An 18,004-nucleotide genomic window follows, 5' to 3' on the forward strand; every position below is an offset into this window, starting at 1 on the left:
TCCCCTTAAAATGTCATCAAATAAACACAAGATGGGTACAAAGCCTCAAATCATATCAAATTTCATCTCATTTGCCATAAATATTGGGTCCAAAATCTACTAGTACTAATTAGACATTTTTTGTTTGAAGTCTTTTTATTAAGAGATGTGTTAAATTTCCAATTTCGAAATGCTAAATAGAATTCGTAAAACCCAAGTATTGAGGTAGGAGTATAAAAGTCAATATAACTCGTCTGTATTTTTTCCACTTAAATTTCTGGTAAATCTTCTTGTATTGTCTTTAGTTTATCTTCTATACAAATAAGTAATAAGAAGAGTAGTTTGTAATTTAGTTCAAATGCATAGACATCTAAGTTAACCCTCATTTCTATATTAATTTCAAAATTTTGATATCCTATAGCTGACCACACAGCCAAAGGAAAAGTTGAATTTGATAACGCAAACATAGCAAGAAAATGAAACAGGAGCATTAACAGTAAAGATTGTAAACGTTAAGTGCAGCGTTTTGTGGAATGCTGTTTTTGCCATTTTTTTTCTAAGTCATGGTGTTGACTGTTTTTACTTATTCCCCCTTTTTATCCAAAATAAACAAACTAAGTTATTGGCAGTTGTGTGTAAAATATTGCACTTGCTGACATAGGTTTTTGTTTACGCAGAGAGAAATGGTCACGATGATGTCCAACACCTTTTTGTTGCCCTATGGAACATGAGAAAAATACACATTATTGGAAATTAATTCGGCTTGACATATCGTGAATAATATATCGTCACGGATGAAAAATTAAACAATTATGACTTCTTTTATAACACTTACAAACGAACTTTTTGTAACATTGTTGATATTTTTTTTTGTTAAATGTGTCTGTAAATGTATGTCGTTTGCATAAAAAGATATTTTATCCCACAAAAAGTGACGTTTTCTATAAAATAATTTGAAATTAATATGTTAACTGGATTGATTTTAAGCAAAACAAGTCATTCAAATTCTCACCTATCAAATTAATAACGCTATATGTTCATAGGTGCCCATTGAGAGACACAAAACGATATAATTTCTTTTCTAAAGACGCAGTAAAGATCACATTTCATGCTCAATTTTGTTTTATTAGAAAGCTATGTTCTGTTAAAATGTTACCGTTTGAAGCACAGCAGGCTGTTATAGGTGTACATTCATGTCACAAATTACTTTCCATAGGTGGTTTCTCACCCGGGTCGACTTTATCAGTGGCAAATCAACATAATTGAATTATCATATATAAAGTAATATTCATGTGCATGATAACAACAATACTGTCTTTAAATAAGATAAAAGTCTGGTAGATATCTTCAAAGAGTGTCTCTGTTCACCAGGTAAAAAAGGTAAAAAATTACAGTATACGTATAAAAGGGAAAATAATATTTTAATGGAGTTTGATCATATTCCTACATTAAAGTATCTCACATACTGACATTTATTGAAGATTGTCACGATAGCAGAACTAATATAAAAATATGTAAAATACAATTGACTTCAAAGCTGAACAGTAATGTATATTTCGAAGCAACTACATCAGTACGGTATAGATAGAAAATAGTTGAAGTGCATTAGGGATTAATGTGACTTTTAAGTTGTTTTTATCTCTATATAGTTTATCAATAATGGTATCTGCCAAAAGTTTAATACAAATCACTGGACATTAAGGGATAAATATTATCGATTAAAAAAGTGGAAAATTGTCATTTGAATACATGTAGTCATATTTGTGATAATTTTACTTGAATTATTAGTAACTCCGGTCTATGAAAAGGACTCTGTAACTTTACAATTTGATGCATTTTATAGATATATCACAGTAAAGTAAGTTATTTTCAAGACGAAAAACCATACGCCGATTAGTAATAACGATTTTTTATTCCCATTTGATATAACGTTCAGTGTGATGAAAACCAGTAAAAGTTCATTCTAGAACTTAGGAAATGTGAAAAAAATACATTTGTATTTTCAATTCGTATTGTTAGATTACGAGAATAGTCCACAGTTCGGACTATTCATAAAGTAATTTATCATTATTTGAAGGCAATAGAATAGTTTTCTTTGTGTAACTTTGATCTTGTACTATCGATTTTTAGCATATTCGGCGAAAACGTCTATCCAAAACAAACATTTGTAAATCCTGTAAAAATTTGTGTTTTGGAGTGACATGAATTTTGTAAGAATATTAGATTTCTGTTTTAATTTTAAATAAACTGGCAAAACTGGGACAAAACTACAGAAATATTGCATCGACACAAAAATGCAAATGATGGAAATCCGCCATTACAATTGAAAATCATTTTTAACCTAGTATGAAGTTAAAATAAAAGATATAAATGTTTTTATGGACAATCTAATTAAAATTAAATCTCCGTACTCGTTCATTTATTTTTATTCTTGGTCGCTGCGTGGATGGATTTTTGGGGATGCAATCTCAAACACTAAAAAAGTGTTTCCTAATAACTTAGTATCATAATTCAATCAGCAAAAAAAATATAAATATGCCACTTATTGTGTTGAAATAAACCAATTCTTTGGTGTCCACTAATATATCATATCGTACTATAGCTTGAAATATTATATAAACACTATAGTATTTTGTTGAAGACCAGCGATCAATTTCACAAAAAATCTTACGAGAAAAATACTTCTCAAGTCATGAACTTTTTTGTATAACTTACGATAAATTTTGGCCGTTAGATTATATGTGAAAAGAGCCAGAAGTTGGCCTCTAGATGTCTTTTGATTTTTAGGATAGTTGGGTTGCTGGCCTATTGACGTATACTTCACAATTCCTTCCAGTAATGTATAGTCTTGATGGTCACTTTTGAGCTCGAGTTATTTCTGAATATATTAATATTTGTCATTGAAAGAACAGTCGATCAATTTACAGGGGTACTTTGTACCAGAAAATCATGACCTAATGAACTTCTGAGGCTACAAAAAAAGTAGTTTAGTAATATTAGAAATTTATTTTCGGCTGTCCGACATACAAATATTTTACAATGTGTTTAGTGTCATGTAATAATTAAGCAATAGTACATAGCAACAAATAATAGGTTTGATGATCTCAGATTCCTACGGCTTCAAGGTTACATATATTTTTGTTTACATCATTGATAATTTTTCACAACGGTTACTAATTTATCTTAATTGTCTGTCTAGAACAGGATATAACCAGGAAACGTACTTTTTGTCCTTTAACTCGACATCGTTGTCTACCCCACACAAGTAGTCCTACCGGGATCTTAAAGCTTCACTTGGTACAGTGCCACTGATTAGTTCAAAAGACGTTATTTCTGGTTTTTATCTGCTATGATATGACTATTTCTTCAAAACAAAGAAATAAAATTATTACAGAAGCAATTAAGAGGCATCTGATAAGAAATGACAATGCGTTATAATATATACCTACTATAATATGAATCTATTAACGGAATTTGTTCTTCCAAAAGTTATGAATGCCAAATTATTTTTTCCCTGTGTCCTTTAACATTGTAAATATTAGTTTAGGAATCAAAATAGTGACATCTGTCAGGATGAGACAAGTCCACCCAAGGACACATTCGTTCAAACTACCTCTCTGTAATTATCAACAGTGCCAGATGTGCACCAATTGCTGTGAAATTATCTTCACAAATTATATTACAAGAAAGTATTGAATTGATTTATAGCTATTCCAAATTAAAGACTCGACGTGAGGTTCTGTTCTTCAAAATAAATGAACGGTAATACTATAAAAAAAACTGGTTGGAATTTTCAACCATAATACATATATAAGGTGCTATAACAATTTGATGGATATAAAAAAAATCACTTGATTAACTTTGAATGTTTTTTTTCTTACAGTGAATTATTTTTCAACTATTGCTTAAAATTTGACAACCAAACTCGCCAGATTATCGGTAAAAGTCTGCCACTGTCTATCCTAAATAAACTCGCCAGATTATCGGTAAAAGTCTTCCACTGTCTATCCTAAATAAACTCGCCAGATTATCGGTAAAAGTCTGCCACTGTCTATCCTAAATAAAGTCTGCCACTGTCTATCCTAAATAAAGTCTGCCACTGTCTATCCTAAATATAAAAGTTTTTGTCGTTTACTGTATCTCAAGTTTGCACGGACAGACATTCATATTGTATCTTAACATAAAGATAAGAAGAAGTGGTATGATTGCCAATGAGACAACTCTCCACTAGAGACCACATGGCATAGAAGTTTACAACTATAGGTCACCGTATGGCCTTCAACAATGAACAAAATCCATACCGCATAGTCAGCTATAAAAGGCCCCGATATGATTAATGTTGAACAATTCAAACGAGAAAATTGACGGCCTGATTTATGTCCAAAACAATGAACTAAAAAATTGATATACAGCAACAAACGACAACCACTGAATTACAGGCTCCTGGCTTTGGACAGGCACATATAGAATAGGGTGGGGTTAAACTTGTTTGAAGGCGCAAGTTTGCACCAACAGAAATCCATAAACTTTCTATGTAACTCACTTTTGCCTAGTTGTACAGTAGTTAATGAAAAACTGAAATTAACCGAAGTGGTACAGTAACTATGTTTGCTTTTGAATTTAATGACATTTTTTACACAATGTATAAATATGGTATAAAGTTAAATCTCTTATTTTAACGACTTTCACTTTCGTTGTTCCATGACTTTGCTTAAGTAAACCTAAATTAGTTTCGACAACTTAAGTTTGTTTGTGATATATTTTAAGAAAGAATACATTTTATTCGCAGAATACATTTTATTCGCAGAATACATTTTCTTTGCATTAGTGAATATAGATGGTTCTTTTCATTTCAAATACTTTGTACTTTTGATAATTTGTTTTTGTTTATACAATATGAAGAGTTAATGTTTCTCCCATCACGAATAACCCTTACTAATGGGTCAGTATTCTATTGTTAAGGCATCCATTTATGCCTGATTAATTAATATTCGTGGAATAACACAAGACATTTAGCAGTATGAAGTTCTTTAAATACATTCAGTAAATTATTCCAGAGTATTTTTAAACTGACAGCTATTTTAACACAAGGAACGAGTGATATTGATGGTCTACTTAACGAGTTCCGAAATACAAATGTTATAGTCTTAACGAGTTCCGAAAAACAAATGTTATAGTACAATTATTTTCATGTTGGTTCTATTGCTTTCTAAGTAGTTATATTATTGGCTTAGATAAAAACAGTTTTGTTGAATGGCGAGTGGGAGCTATATAGCTATATCTGTTAATGATTGGCAATAGCCATGATGTGCTTTACTTACGTCAAACTTGGCTATTAATCAGAATTGAATAAATCTAAGCAGTAAATACAGAGTAAAATTTTAGCATGTTAAGTTTTCTAACATCATAGCTGGTGCATACTGCACGTTATATAGTCTCAACAACTACAGTCGAAAAATACATTGTTCGCGTCCTCGGTGCATAAAGCGGGGAAAATACTCGCATCACTATGCAAAATAAGCAATATGCAGCGATTTTTTTGCGCTTTAGAAATTGCTCAAAAAAAAAGTAAAGAGTTTATGGAAAGGTTATTAAGCTTAGTGATTTGTATTTTACTATTACAGACTTTTATGAATCAAATGATTCTGTAAGTTTGATAATTAGAGGACTGTTTGCGTACGCGTGCAATATCATTGTATTTGAACTCGTATATGAAAAGATACCATGCATTAGTATTATTTCTATTGGTATCTTTAGCTTTCCACCCAGTATGACCGATATATTTGGAATACATGCTTCATGTAAATGTCACCCAGAATAGCCAAGAATTTCGAATGAAAAAAGATGATATAATAAAAACCATTCCTTAGTGACGATAGCGTTGATGAAACGACGGTAGTTATCGGGATTTTCACAAACTCTATATTCGCTATTATCCAATCCTTTTAACAGAGTAAGCAGGGTCATTAAGTTGAAAGTAGTTTATAGATTATTCATACCAGAGCTTGTAAATGTATCCGTAATGATTGTCTGATTTAGTACAATTAAAAAACATCCATCCTTTAACAATAGAATATTTCTTCAGTACGATGACTGATGGCTTTGATACTATGATATTAATCGTTATTTGATACGCGAATTACCTCCCGTGAATTAGATTGCGATGCGTTTGAAGTTATACCTTATATGGCTAAATAATATGAACTTTGATGTAAACGGGCGTCTTTTTCGGAAACTGATAGTTAAATTTGAAATTTGTGTCCCAAGATCATAGAAAATTACAAATTATGACATCAGATGTTGGTTGAATATATTGTTTTTCTAATTCGTATTTAAATGATATCTTACGATTATGTTTATTATGTCAATAACATTCTAATAGGATAATTCTTATGTGGATTCATAAATCTATCATTGTGCTATCTCTATACAGCTATGTGGATTCATATATCAGTCATTGTAATATCTCTATACAGCTATGCGTATTCATATATCCATCTTTGTACTATCTCTATACAGCTATGTGGATTCTGATGTTCAGTAGTTGTCGTTTGTTGATGTGGTTCATAAGTGTTTCTCGTTTCTCGTTTTTTATATAGATTATACCGTTGGTTTTCCCGTTTGAATGGTTTTACACTTGTAATTTTTTGGAGCCCTTTATAGCTTACTGTTCGGTGTGAGCCAAGGCTCCGTGTTGAAGACCGTACTGTGACCTATAATGGTTTACTTTTATAAATTTTGACTTGGATGAAGAGTTGTCTCATTGGCACTCATACCACATCTTCTTATATCTATATCATATATCTGTCTTTGTACTATCTCTATACAGCTATGTGGATTCATATATCTATCTTTGCACTATCTCTATACAGCTATGTGGATTCATATATCTATCTTTGTACTATCTCTATACAACTGTGTGGATTCATATATCTATCTTTGTACTATCTCTATACAGCTGTGTGGATTCATATATCTATCATTGTACTATCTTTATACAGCTATGTGGATTCATATATCTATCTTTGTACTATCTCTATACAGCTAAGTGTATTCATATATCTATCATTGTAATATCTCTATATAGCTATGTGGATTCAAATATCTATCATTGTACTTTCTCTATACAGATATGTGGATTCATATATCTATCTTTGTACTATCTCTTTACATCTACGTGGATTCATATATCTATCATTGTACTATCTCTATACAGCTATGTGGATTCACATATCTATCATTGTACTATCCCTATACAGCCATGTGGATTCATATATCTATCATATAATTATACTATCTCTATACAGCTATATGTATTCGAACATCTCTCGAAACATTATATTTGGCACAAATCGTATCCACATTTTACTGATGTTTGGTAAGAAAACTTTCTATTAGAATTTGATGATTTCTTACATTGAGTAAATGTGATAAATTTGATCCGATAGGGGTTACACCTCGTAATAAAGTCGTTGAAAGTAAAACAGGATTGTGTAGCTTTCAGTTTTGTTTTGTTTTTAATTTTGTTATGTTTTTTTTTTAAAAAGCAAGCCAGCTTTCTTTGAAAAGTTACAAATAAGGCTATTCTAAAGTGTATATTTCAATGTAATGTTAGCTCTGTTATTAATGATGTCATTGCATCAGAAACAAATGCGTAAATATGCTGAATTACTATTCCCAAACTGAATTAAGGTCTGCTATTTAAAACTATATTCACGTATTATAAGTCGAAGCTTATTACTGCCGTTTTTGCAACTTCACTATCAAATGTATCGAAAATAAAATGCAGAATAATAACGTTTGAAGTCATAACGACAAATAAGGAATGCCAAATTCAGTGTTACTACAAAATTTGTATTAGTAATTTAAATGATATGAGTTTGTAACATCATATCCTATACCTGCTATAAATTGTTGGTGTTAACATTATAATCGATTGAAAGATAAGTTCGTGTAAATAGTACCTCCGACATTCAAGTCAACCCCAGGTGTTTCGGTATTGAATATCTTTACGAGTCATTGGTTAGCTATGACGAAGGGATAAATCGATCCTTTATAATGTTGGTCTCCTTTTTTTGGGGAAACATTATGATACATTGTATTATATTTGTAGCTATAGCTTGTTTTCCTTCTTTGCATTTAATGATAGGATTATCCCAAAACCGCAAAATTCTTTGAGTTTTTTTTTTATTAAAATATTATGAATAAAAAGAGATGTGGAATACGTCAGCAACCAAACGACACACAAGTACATAAAAGGCATCCATAGATCATTATTCGGTCTTCTACAATAGACAAATGTTTATACAACATGTTAAGCTTTAAATCGTCCCGAGCGGAGTCGAGTCGATTTTTTTAAATACAAAATCTTTTTTCAAAACAAATCAAATGTTTCGATTGGGATCATTTTGAATCAAATATAAATATTGCTGTATCAAGCTGAACAATGTATTTATAGATACGAAATATTCTGATAAGACACCGTGACAAAGATCACGTCCCTCCAACATTTTATGTTTTTGTATATAGGTAAATAATTTCTTGTTGGAGAAACGTTTGTTTTTTTTTTGGGGGGGGGGGGGAAGGGGGGGGGTCAATTAACCACAAGGACAATTAAAATATAAATGTATTTTCCTCAAACGAGATAAAACACTTCGAAAATATATTTCCTATCCTAAAACCGCAAATGTCTTTAAGGAACACAAACACGTTTCATCAAACCATAGATGTTATACCCATATATAGATCAAACCGAATATGCCTTAGACTGCCTGCTATCCGTCTTAAACGAATTAATGAATAATTCAAGTTGACTTTGACCTGAATTCACCCCAGTACAAAAGGGGACTTTTTTTTTTTAAATTTTTGTCGTTTTTCATTTTAGCCTTGGTATCTGCTCCTTCTTTGTCAATGAAATGTCAATAATTAAAAAATGTTAATTTCGTCAAAAATAAAGATAATACTGCAATCTATAGCTAGAACGCTAATGTTTTAACTGTAAAATGCACCTTAACAGCAACGGCGGTTATTTGACGTAATAAACTCGACTATGACGATAGTTGAAAAATGCTCTTCCTTCCTGCAGAGATAATTTATCATCGATAAACCCTCTTTATCGCGAGCGAAATGTAGATACGATATCAGTCATTTTCACCAGCTGTTTGGTAACCACGTGTACGCGATAAATACACGTGCATAGGAATCAAAATGTAAAAAGTCAGCCTACCGAGAGGTTGGTGGCTTCCCGTTCAAGGTTGTCGATTTTCTATGGACGCTTCAATTTTTCTATTTTGTCAAGAAAATGGCATTAATAAACAATGAACGAAACATTTAAAAATTAAAATTTCTGTCCTTATCAATCATTTAAAAGTCTCGTTGCTCTAAATATTGTTAATGTATTATGACAGTTTCTCAACTCTTGTGCCAAATCCGCAGAAATAATGAATTGAGTATGCATTAGTGAGCTGAATAAAGAGTGATATGTTTTTTTAAAATTCTTTCCACATTGTAAAACGACCCTAAAGCTAAATTAGGGCTGATATGCCATACATTGATGCGAAATCATCCACATATGTAATGTATCAATTAAAATTTGTTTTAATCAGTCGTACCCTCTCACTTTACTTTGATCCACATTAAGTACTTTGTAAGCTGTTAATACTATACTTATCACTACATTTATATCTCTCTATATATATGTTAATTTTGCCTTTGCCCTTTTCAGCCTGCAACTGCAATCTCCATGCACGCAGATGCCGCTTTAATATGGAACTATATACATTGTCTGGATACAAGAGTGGAGGGGTGTGTTTGAAATGCCGCCACAACACGGCGGGTAGAAATTGTCATTATTGCCGTGAAGGTTTTTACAGAGATTCCACCAAGCCCATTACACACAGGAAGGCATGTAAAGGTAGGAAGATAATTAACATTTCATTTTAACATGTCATTTTATCTTTCAGCATGTAACTGTAATTTGCATGCGAGACGGTGCACCTTTAATAGGGAGCTGTATTTATTGTCTGGATTCAGTAGTGGTGGAGTATGTCTGCGCTGTAAACACAACACAGCTGGTCGCTTTTGTCATTATTGCAAAGAAGGCTATTACCGCGATCCAACTAAACATAAAACAGATCGTAGAGTGTGCCGAGGTATGAGAAATTACATTTCTCTTTTCCTTCGCACGGTATAACTGCACGCTTATTAGCTTTACTTGCATAAATAATGTTTCCACTTCACAACTGTTTCCGGAAGTGTGTCGGTATCCAAAGTTATATGACTTTTACAACTGAGTTTAGATTTGTTCCCAATCACATTTCACAGACTTTGTTTGATTATGCTTGTAGCAGAAACAATTTGATATTGTTTCACTATTTTTTTTTTGCGTTAAATTGTTTTATTGCTTTTATAGATACTTTTCACTGCTTTATTCTAGTACAGCAAACCTACACATTTTAGATTAGTATTGCTTAACTTCACTGATTATGTGCACGCAAAGTAAATATGTACATGCAAAGTCATTGTTAGTATAAAGGTTCGTTCATAATGTCAGATGGGACAATTGAAGACTCAAATTCAAGGTAAAAAAAAACGTGTGTGAGTCAAAATTATCCTGCCATGTGGTAACCGTATTCTTATATGTATATTTCAGTGTTTATTTGTTTATATAGTTCTTGATTTGACAGCCTGAGAATACCGAGAAAACAACATAGACATCTAATCGACATAATATGGATTTCAAGCACATGTTTTAATTTAAAAAGACTTCTATCAAAATTTCGGATGGAGTTTAATAAAACTGTATATTTTTCATTTTAAATATCGATATATGCTATATCGGAAACCAGAATTTCAATTTTCGGATTTGAAACAAAACCTGCCATTAATTCTACTAAATAAATACATTCGATGGGTTTATATTGGACAAGCACCAAACCAACTATTACCCTCTGTAAAGGAAGGATGAACGTTTTTTGCTAGGAATCAGTTTATATACGGTTAGAATAATCTTATACTAATAAGGATAAAATTGAGAATGGAAATGGAGACAACAACCCGACCAAAGAGCAGAAAAGGACATGCTTACTTAGATTAATTGATTCTTGTTTGCCTAATGTCCAGGTGCAAATATTTTCTGTCTATTCAGGACGAAAACGAATGAACACTAAATGTATATATATAGGTTCTGTAAACTATAGGTAAACCAGAAATGTAACTTGCCTTGCAACAAATCACTTACATACCCGTCAAAAACGTGTTGCAGATGTTTATTGTGCTGAACTTCTTTCACGATGTAAACGTATAATCGTATGTACGGACGACCCCTCATCGTGGATTTTACCACCAGGTAGGAGAAGTCCAAGTGAACTTATTTCTACACCCTATTCAACCCTTTGGGTCATGTGAATTGACAGGGCAAGGGTAAGAGATCTTGGCCTGTCCTGTTAGTCGAATAGGGAAGGGGGGGGGGGGGCACTTCTGCTTGTAAACATCAGATAATGTCATGAAAAGAGAGAAGAGGGAAGGACTGCGGCAATACAAATTAATAGCAAAAACATTGGCACAAACCTGGAAAATAGAGCAAAATATGTTATTATATACACTTACATAAACTAAGTGAAATAAAAGTAAATTAGTTGCGGAGTTATGGTATTATATTAACTGTCAATATCTCTTAGATGTTAATATTACCGAATTCTCTTTTTACATCGAAAGTTAAACAATTACACATGTAAAATACCACCTCTTCTAACTTAAAGAAATTTTTATTATGATTGCACAGGTGTGCTCAAAAGCTAACCGAAACGTTTGATAACATTCTAGAGACCTTTTCTTTTCTTTTTCTGAGTGACGCATAAACATAAATCATGTCTATACGTACATGTAAGTGTTCACATCTGGGAATATTTGATGAAAGCCTTTAGTCTCCATAATACTAGTGCCCTCTTTACAAATATATGAAATAGTAATTGGTTAACCCATTTGATTGTTGCCGTCTTAACGCCGCATCAGCACGTTATGGATGCATTGTTGCTAGTAACGGGGAAAAGACTCGAAATAAACACAGATAAACTCGCTTGTAACTTCAAAGCGCTGCACCAATAAAACGATTTCTGCATTCTGCTGGTGAAAAAAAGAAATCCTTCTAATTGTCAAAATTCAATTTTTCATGTATGAATGATTCTTGGTAACTATAGAAACAAATCAGAAAGTCCTACCACATGTCAGTGCAAGATTTGAAACACTTTTCTCGATGGCATGTTCAGTTCCCCATATATTTCCCGGACGCACGAACTTTATTAAGTTTTATTTTCAAGCGACATTATTACTCATTCATGTTAGCATCCTAACAATGTCTCACAATGGAGCTGTTGGATAGTTTTTGGGTTTAACCCTTTATTACATTAACTGATTTGTGCTGAATGCATACGTTTAAAATGCCGGTTAAGATCCTATTTAGTTTGCTTAATTAGAATACTTTGGCGTAAGGAGAGTGCCACGCTTTCTGGGCTTGAAAGAACCATTGCAGTAATTCCTTGAGGAGACCATAGGTTACTGGCTGCAAGGCAAACATTTTACCCCTATCCAACATACCCTCATGTTTTATGGCAGTCCAAATTTCCCGTCCTTCATCCCGGGTGATCCACTTTCCAGAACCAACGTCAATTTGTTCTCGTCCTGAATAATTCTGAAATATTTGCCACTAAGCGTCAGGCAAGCAACATCAACCGATCAATACAATACTGTAAGGCTTATAGTTGATAAAATCCGCCTCATTTGGACTAGGAGATCAGCATAAGGCACATAGCGATTAAAAATAGCTCACAAAGGGAATCAATAATTTCCCCTACTTGTTATATAAATTCAGCAAAGTAGACATCTGATACCAACACCGAATAGGGATGGTTAATTTCCCCTTTTATTTATTTCAATCAAAATCGCAAAGTTGATGAAACTTAATGGAATTTTAGAACTAAACTTGTACATAATATTTTTTAAAAAGAAATTTGTATGCAATCAAAATATTACAATAGTGCTACGTATATCTGTTTAAAGCAATTTTGATACCATTAATGCAATGTTGTTTTTTTTTTGGGAGGGAGGGGGGGGGGTATCCAAAGACAACCGATAGGAATAAATGTGTATCTAATACCATTACATAGCTTTACGTCTGGTAAGACTTTGGTTTTGGTTTAAAATATCCTACTTGGTTTTTTTTTTGGATAAAATCGACAAAATTTTGTTAGTTACTGTATCTCGAAGCATATGCACGAAGCTTTGTTACTGTGAGTTATGAAAGTTTTGGAAAATAGTCTTGGTGGGGAATTTCTTTTAACAGAGCATTTTTTTATGTAACGAGCTCATAAAACAAGTGTTGATTTGTGATGAATTTCGTTTGTGTGTGAGTAAAATTCTAACGCATTGCATTTTTTCCACAAAAATCAAAATGATGATAGAAATAGATTCAAAATAATGAAAACAATTTTTTTCAATACAGTTAAAAAAAATACAAGTACTGAGGCCTAAATATAAGATGGAATTGTTATAGTAGTTCATCACACATTTCCTGTGTTTTGTTCTTTTAATGTTCATAGTGGTTTTGTAAGTGTTATCAATGAATAACAAGAAACACTGGTTATAAAGAAGCACATGTTTACAAACCAGTCAAGTATGTTTAAATTAAATACTTGATCGCCAAAGCAAATTCAAATTAAATTTATCAATTATAAATGTCACCATTCAAGTCAATGATTCACTCTGAATACTAAGTCTGTTTTTTAGAACTTTTTTTTAAGTTTTTAAATGAAAAGAAACTTACATTTTTATACAATAAATCATACAAATTTATGCATTATATGCATCTTCTGCATGATTTTTGTATTGAGGTTCATAATTTTAAGAATAATAACATCTCTCTACATTGTAGATGTCCTTGTAGATAACTTAGTTATTATCAGCAAACGGTTTGTTCATTCACAATTGACGTTTGCAGTTATAGATATGCACATAAATTAAAATTGAATCATGTGTATGAAAATCTATTATAGTAAATAAATAATGACTAAAAAAAATATATATAAATAACATCTTATAGTTATCGTCCCATTTCTTGTGTCTGATGATCAAAATTGTTTAATTCATCTGTACCAACATTTCTAATTTACAGTTTTTTTTTATTATTTCACAATTTTCATAATTATGAATAACAAAATTTTTACCACAAAATAATCTTTCTGAAATTTTTTAATAGGCCAAAATATGGTGTTTATCCTCTTTTTTTATTGTATAATTATTAACAGAAGTTTTATTATTCTTATTTTTATTTCGTATGACTCAAAGTTTGGGTCTACCATGAATAATTTGACAGAAATACCACTGAAGCAAAGCAACATTGTAATTTGTTCCAGTGGTAGTTCGATTACTCTGTTATTAATCGATTCTACCGCGAATTAAACACCGACACATTTAAAATTTTATATTAAAAATATTAAGTCAATTAAATAAATGGAATTATATTATTTAACTCTAGTTAATAAAAGGTATTTAGATATTTGTGTAAACACCTTCTATTTTTTAATCTGAATGTGACATTGCATAGAACGGAGAGATTTAAAACTCTAACACCTTTGTGTTGCGCAGGAGTAGAAAGAAAGAATCCAGCTTATATAGAAACCAATAGCTAGAGAATCTATCTCAAGAGCTTTACACCTAAATCCACATTGAGAAATTGGACAAAGATTTCTTTTCAAATAAATATCATGGTTTGATGAACGCATGTTTCATTAGCGATCATATTGGTACTTGAGAAATTTTAGATTAACCGCCAAATTAGACCTCCTCTGCGGAATTTCTTTGTATAAACACATCGACTCAGAATTCTAGATTACAGTTTTCACACCCTTTAATGAATTTTGAATATACATTATCTTCTGTCCTTTGCAATTTCCGAAGTTTTCAAAACAAAGTTACGTAACCCAATTTCACTAAATTGAAAAATAAAGTATTAAAATTTTACAAAATAGACATTTCAAATTTGGCGTGAAAAACGTTATGTTCATTACTTTATACTATGTTGAATTGATGAGAGTACATTTTTTTTATTAAAGCCTGACTCCGTGTGTTTTTGAAACAATCGGAATACCACATTGCATAGAAATAAGAAGATGTGGTATGAGTGCCAATGAGACAACTATCCATCCAAGTCACAATGTGTAAAAAGTAAACAATTATAGGTCAAAGTACGGCCTTCAACACGGAGCTTTGGCTCACACCGAACAGCAAGCTATAAAGGGCCTCAAAATGACTAGTGTAAAACAAATCAAACAGGAAAACCAACGGTCTAATCTATATAACAAACGAGAAACGAGAAACACGTAAGAACCACACCAACAAAGGACAACATGTCTTTTCTTGTTTATTAGTTACAACACAACTCTTTGAATGTATTATTGTTTGTTCTGCTATAAAGCGATTGATTGAGTTGAGTATGGTTTCCTGATAATTTTAAGTTTTTTTTTTATACGTACTGGCCTTCTACGAAGTCTTATATTTCCAGATTAAATTGCTCGGTTGACCCCCTTCCGATAACTATCCAATCTTTGTAGTGATATTTCAAAGACAAAGTTTTAACCAAAACGAAATATAGTATGTGTGTTTGCTAGAAAACTTCACAATAAAACAGTGACTTTTTAAGTATACATTTAAATCTGTGAAGTAAAAGTGGCGTTTTATGGCAGAATAGGGTTATACAAATCCTCTGAAATTCAAGATCGAATATATATAACATCACAATTTAACCTTAACCTTTAAAGTTTTTCGGCGTATATGATGAAAAGTCGAATTTTACCATTCGGATCTTTTCGAGATTTGTAGAAGTTGGCTTTAGTTGTACTTACAACAATTCCGTCACATTTTAGTTTCAAATGTCAAACACAAATTTCCATTAAACACCAAATTATGTGTTGCATCAGGGATTTTTTTTTATAATATCTTATTTATCCATTCGTGATGTATTTTAGAATATGAAAACTAGAAATTTGTTGTAAAAAGATTAAGTTGCAAAAGCTTCATATGCACTTACTTTAAGGTCCTCGTTTAATAAAAAAAGATGTATAGATTTCATTAAATGAGGAATATGATCAGATACTGAAACGGCATTTTGCTTAATAACTCTTAAACACGTAGTTTCCCTTTCGCTCGTTGCGTGAAGAATAGGATAGAGAAGTATTATATTGTCTTAAATGGGTCATAACTTAAGTATTCAGTGGATTAAACACGTGCATAGAATAGAACTCAAATCCGATGGAAACTATAGTTAAAAACAATGAATATTTTTGGAATGTTTGTGCAAGATGTCTTCAGGAAAAGAGACATGGTTTACTTTTACAAATTGTGACTTGGATGGAGGGTTGTCTCATTGGCACTCATACCACATCTTCTTATATCTATAGTCTCGAATACTTTCCGATTTTAATGTATGAATAAGGGGAAATGGTTAAAAACTGCTTATAATACACAAACGAAAAGAAAAAAAAACTTGGTTCAATTGTTCAAGATCACGATGCTTATTTAACCATTATAGACAATCTCCAAATAATTTCTATGATTTGTTCTTATGTTGGGCTGTTGCACCACTGTCCTAGGTTAGGGGAGGGTTGAGCACTAAGAAACATGTTTAAGTCCGCCTAATCCTGTATGACATGTCCGAAGTCACGAGCCTGTTTTTTAGTGGTTTTCTTTGATTGCTGTCAGTAATATTTGTTTTTCGTGTATTGTTTTGTCATAAATCAGGCCGCTTGTTGTTTTTCTAATATGAATTGCTGGAAATTTTGTCATATCGGGGTCTTTTATAGTTGACCATACGGTATGGGTTTTACTCATCATTGAACACTGTTGAATGCCGTGTGGTTATCTATTATAGTTGCTCAAATCCACGTCATTTGGGCGTCATAGTTTTATCATTGTTAATCATACAACATCTCCTTATTTTAGATAGTACAAAAAACCTAATGAACCATCATCTACATTGCTGGTTTATGATGCACTGGGTCTTATTTTTTAAACAATTACATCGTGAACGAGTCAGTCGAAAGTAATTTCGTGAAAATATTTGAATAAATATCACTTTGAACATGTGTATTAAAACAATTTGGATACTAAATTAAGTGCTAATGCATTAATGAATGATATTTTACTATTTAGTTTTCATAACATAGCATACGAATCATTTCAGACCACACTTACTCCTTTTATACACTTAAAGATAACTAATATAAATTCAAATTTCTTCAATGCTTTAGATTTGTGAATATTACTTACAATTATTTTCAGGATATACGTTCAAAGATATTAACCTTTTAAACATTTACGTTTTTTTTATACATTTCTCAATTCAAATGTAATGCGCATCTAGTGCAGAAAAATTCGTACCGTTAATGTTAAAATGTTAACAATCCACAACGAACCTATCGTATTTGGACCCGACTTTCGATAAAAAAAAATACGAGTGCAGTTCGTCACATGAAACACTCAAAACTGTAATGTTAACTCACCTCATCACCAACAGAAAAAGTCAAACAGGCGAACAACAGTTTGCAAAACACAACTCAAGAAATGAAGATTGAGCATAGAGCACCACGAACACCACCGGAAACCGGATTTAAACTCAAACAATGATGTAACAACAAGAAGCATGCGTATTTCTACATGGAGCACTGTGATCTATTTGTTATGTACATAGTATCTGGACATTATAATTAGATTTATATTTTGTTTATTGTAAATTGAATTATTAAAGAATGTTCCTCTTGTTTCAGCTTGTGATTGTCATCCTGTCGGAGCTCTTGGAAAAACGTGCAACCAGACATCCGGGCAATGTCCATGTAAAGATGGTGTAACAGGTCTTACTTGTAACCGTTGTGCAAATGGCTACCAACAGAGCAATTCACCTATCGCCCCTTGTATAAGTGAGTACATCGTACTTTGTGTGTTCTGTGTGTTGTATGAGTTTCGTGTTTTATGTCAG

At 32.0% G+C, this 18,004-nt stretch overlaps 1 protein-coding gene across 3 annotated transcripts in view; it reads left to right on the forward strand.

Annotated features, from left to right (window-relative positions):
- LOC127710024 (netrin-1-like) overlaps positions 1-18,004 on the forward strand; it is a 41,848-nt gene that overhangs the window by 14,762 nt on the left and 9,082 nt on the right. For 2 of the 3 annotated variants that reach the window (XM_052215739.1, XM_052215741.1), the window contains exons 2-3: positions 9,704-9,892; positions 17,796-17,945. In XM_052215739.1, coding sequence (XP_052071699.1) covers positions 9,704-9,892; positions 17,796-17,945 — 339 coding nt within the window. Of the gene's footprint in view, positions 1-9,703; positions 9,893-9,941; positions 10,131-17,795; positions 17,946-18,004 lie in introns of all 3 variants that reach the window. The other variant, XM_052215740.1, reaches the window with a different exon arrangement.

This window comes from Mytilus californianus, unplaced genomic scaffold (genome assembly GCF_021869535.1).
Source record: "Mytilus californianus isolate M0D057914Y unplaced genomic scaffold, xbMytCali1.0.p SCAF_7, whole genome shotgun sequence".
In the NCBI taxonomy this organism is placed as follows: domain Eukaryota; kingdom Metazoa; phylum Mollusca; class Bivalvia; order Mytilida; family Mytilidae; genus Mytilus; species Mytilus californianus.